The 2,242-nt window shown below is 35.5% G+C and overlaps 1 protein-coding gene across 1 annotated transcript; it reads left to right on the top strand.

The window, feature by feature from the left end:
- The first annotated feature begins 6 nt into the window (after window positions 1–6).
- On the top strand, window positions 7–2,044 carry LOC140966538 (uncharacterized). Its single transcript, XM_073426796.1, has 4 exons — window positions 7–311; window positions 435–530; window positions 1,020–1,156; window positions 1,480–2,044. The coding sequence occupies exons 1-4, from the start codon at window positions 78–80 to the stop codon at window positions 1,637–1,639; spliced, it is 627 nt and encodes a 208-aa protein (XP_073282897.1). The 5' UTR covers window positions 7–77; the 3' UTR covers window positions 1,640–2,044.
- Window positions 2,045–2,242: the final 198 nt, after the last annotated feature.

Below are 2,242 nucleotides of genomic sequence, written 5' to 3'. Positions count from 1 at the left end.
TGGGGATCACAACCTGGGTTGTGACAATTGGAGCCATTAGAAGAACTATTTCACGCCTTCTGATTCTTTCTGTTGCAATGGGATATGGTGTTGTCCGGCCCACGCTTGGCGGTCTTACACCAAAGGTGCTTCTCCTTGGTATAACTTATTTCTTGGCATCAGAAATGCTTAATATTGCTGAGTATGTGGGTACAATAAATGACAAAGCAGGACGAGCCAGAGTCTTTCTTGTCCTTCCTGTTGCAATATTGGATGCCTTCTTAATTTTGTGGATATTCACTTCTCTTTCCAAAACACTAGATCAACTGCAGGTATCATTACATTTAACACCTTCATTTTGTGATTGAGTTGTGTATCCGCCATCCGGATTTCTTTGTTATCTTCTCTACTATGCTGCACCTACCATATTTTTTACCATACTTCCGTGTTTTCAGGCTAAAAGAAGTTCAATTAAATTGGAGATATACAGGAAATTTTCAAATGCTCTAGCAGTTACAATTGTTTTGTCTGTTGTGTGGATTGGATATGAGGTATGTTCTTATTTCAGCTTATTCTTTTCCAATCCGCTCATAATTAAGTTTCTTTTTCATGTTAGATATCATTGTGATGATAAAAATTTATGTACTGGTAGGAAAACATTTTTCTTCGGAATTTGCAGAAACCTGGATATTGAATATGAATATCAAACAAAAAATGTTGTTGCAATCTTTAGCAGGGGTTATCCTGCCTCCAGACCTGTTGTCCTTGATGTGGATAATACAATCAAGGAAAACTGGAGTAGGATGTAGAATTAAAACAGAAATGAAAATTCTTTTATCTCCAACTTAAATTGAACATTAGGTTGTATAACTTGTATTTTGATTTCCAGACATCACTTACTGAGAAACGTCCATTAGTACGTCTGAAAAAAATTTCCAAATTTTGTTATTTTTTACTTTTTCACAACTTTGTTTTGATTGCATATATTCCTGGAGATTGGAGACTAACATTTGATTACCTATTGACTCTACTTCCTGCAGGTTTACTTCAAGGCAACAGACCCCTTCAACGAGAAGTGGGCTAGTGCCTGGATTATCACTGCTTTCTGGGACATTCTTGCATTTGCGTTGCTTTGTGTTATCTGTTTCCTCTGGGCTCCATCACAAAGCTCCCAGCGGTAAATTTTAAATTTTTTATTTAATGCAGCCCTTTTCTTTTCACTGGAATATATAACAAGAGAGAATATGACCCACATTGCAAATTTATCTTACTTTGGAGTTTTTGAAGTCTTCTACTGATCTACCCTACGTACATGCAACATTCCTTTCGAATTCTAAATTACACAGTTGATAATGTTGGGCAATTTCGGATTTTATCTGCGAAGAAATTAATTAGTTGATTAATTTCGGGTGTGTACAGTTGTAGGACCTCCCTTTCTACTTATTATATTTGGCAAACAATGTGACTCATTACTCATAAACACAACATGACTTCTGCCAGTTACGCATACTCGGGCAATAAGGAAGAAGGGAATGATGAAGAAGAAATTGAATCCCTTGTCAAAGAAACTCCTCAAGGCAGTATCGGTTTAGTCAGCTTAGACAGAAAAGATGGGGATTCTTCTGATGTGGATGAAGAAGAAGAGGGTAAGAGGGAATGACTGCAAGTAAAGAGCATTTCGAAACATTTGTGCAGGTTTCTTAGTGCTTCGGAAAGTCAAGGTTCATACAAATTCTTTTGGAACTATAAAGAATTTTTAAAAAAATATACATACATATATATAACATGAGTGTACCAATTATGTTAATTCTTTGCAAATTCTTGATTTTCTCCTGTAGGCCACCTCTACTTTTGAGGGTTTTTACTGAATGTTGTCCTGTTAATCTAATACTGTTGTGACAGTTCAAGAAACATGGCCATAAATTGATGATGTCATCAGGATATCACTGGCACTCATAATTGCCATATCATGTAATTGTCTAGAATTTATATCCTGGTCTAATGTTATGGCAAATTTTTAAAGAAAAAATCCATATTCATTTTTTAAAAGCATTTGCAAACATTATATATGTCTCACGCAATTCCCATGCCAATTGTCAGCCATTCATCATTCGGATCAGTCTATGTTACATTTCGAATAATACGTGACTGTCTTACATTTCGAATAATACCTCGATGTTTTATTAAAACACAATGGTATTACTCAGCTATGGCAAACTCATCCTTCACGCAAAAGTCACGGTTTTTTTTTTTTTTTGGAAAA

Source organism: Primulina huaijiensis, unplaced genomic scaffold, assembly GCF_012295235.1.
Source record: "Primulina huaijiensis isolate GDHJ02 unplaced genomic scaffold, ASM1229523v2 scaffold207022, whole genome shotgun sequence".
Taxonomy (NCBI): Eukaryota; Viridiplantae; Streptophyta; class Magnoliopsida; order Lamiales; family Gesneriaceae; genus Primulina; species Primulina huaijiensis.
Note: the sequence above shows the minus strand (reverse complement) of the source record. Positions and strands in the feature narration are given on the sequence as shown.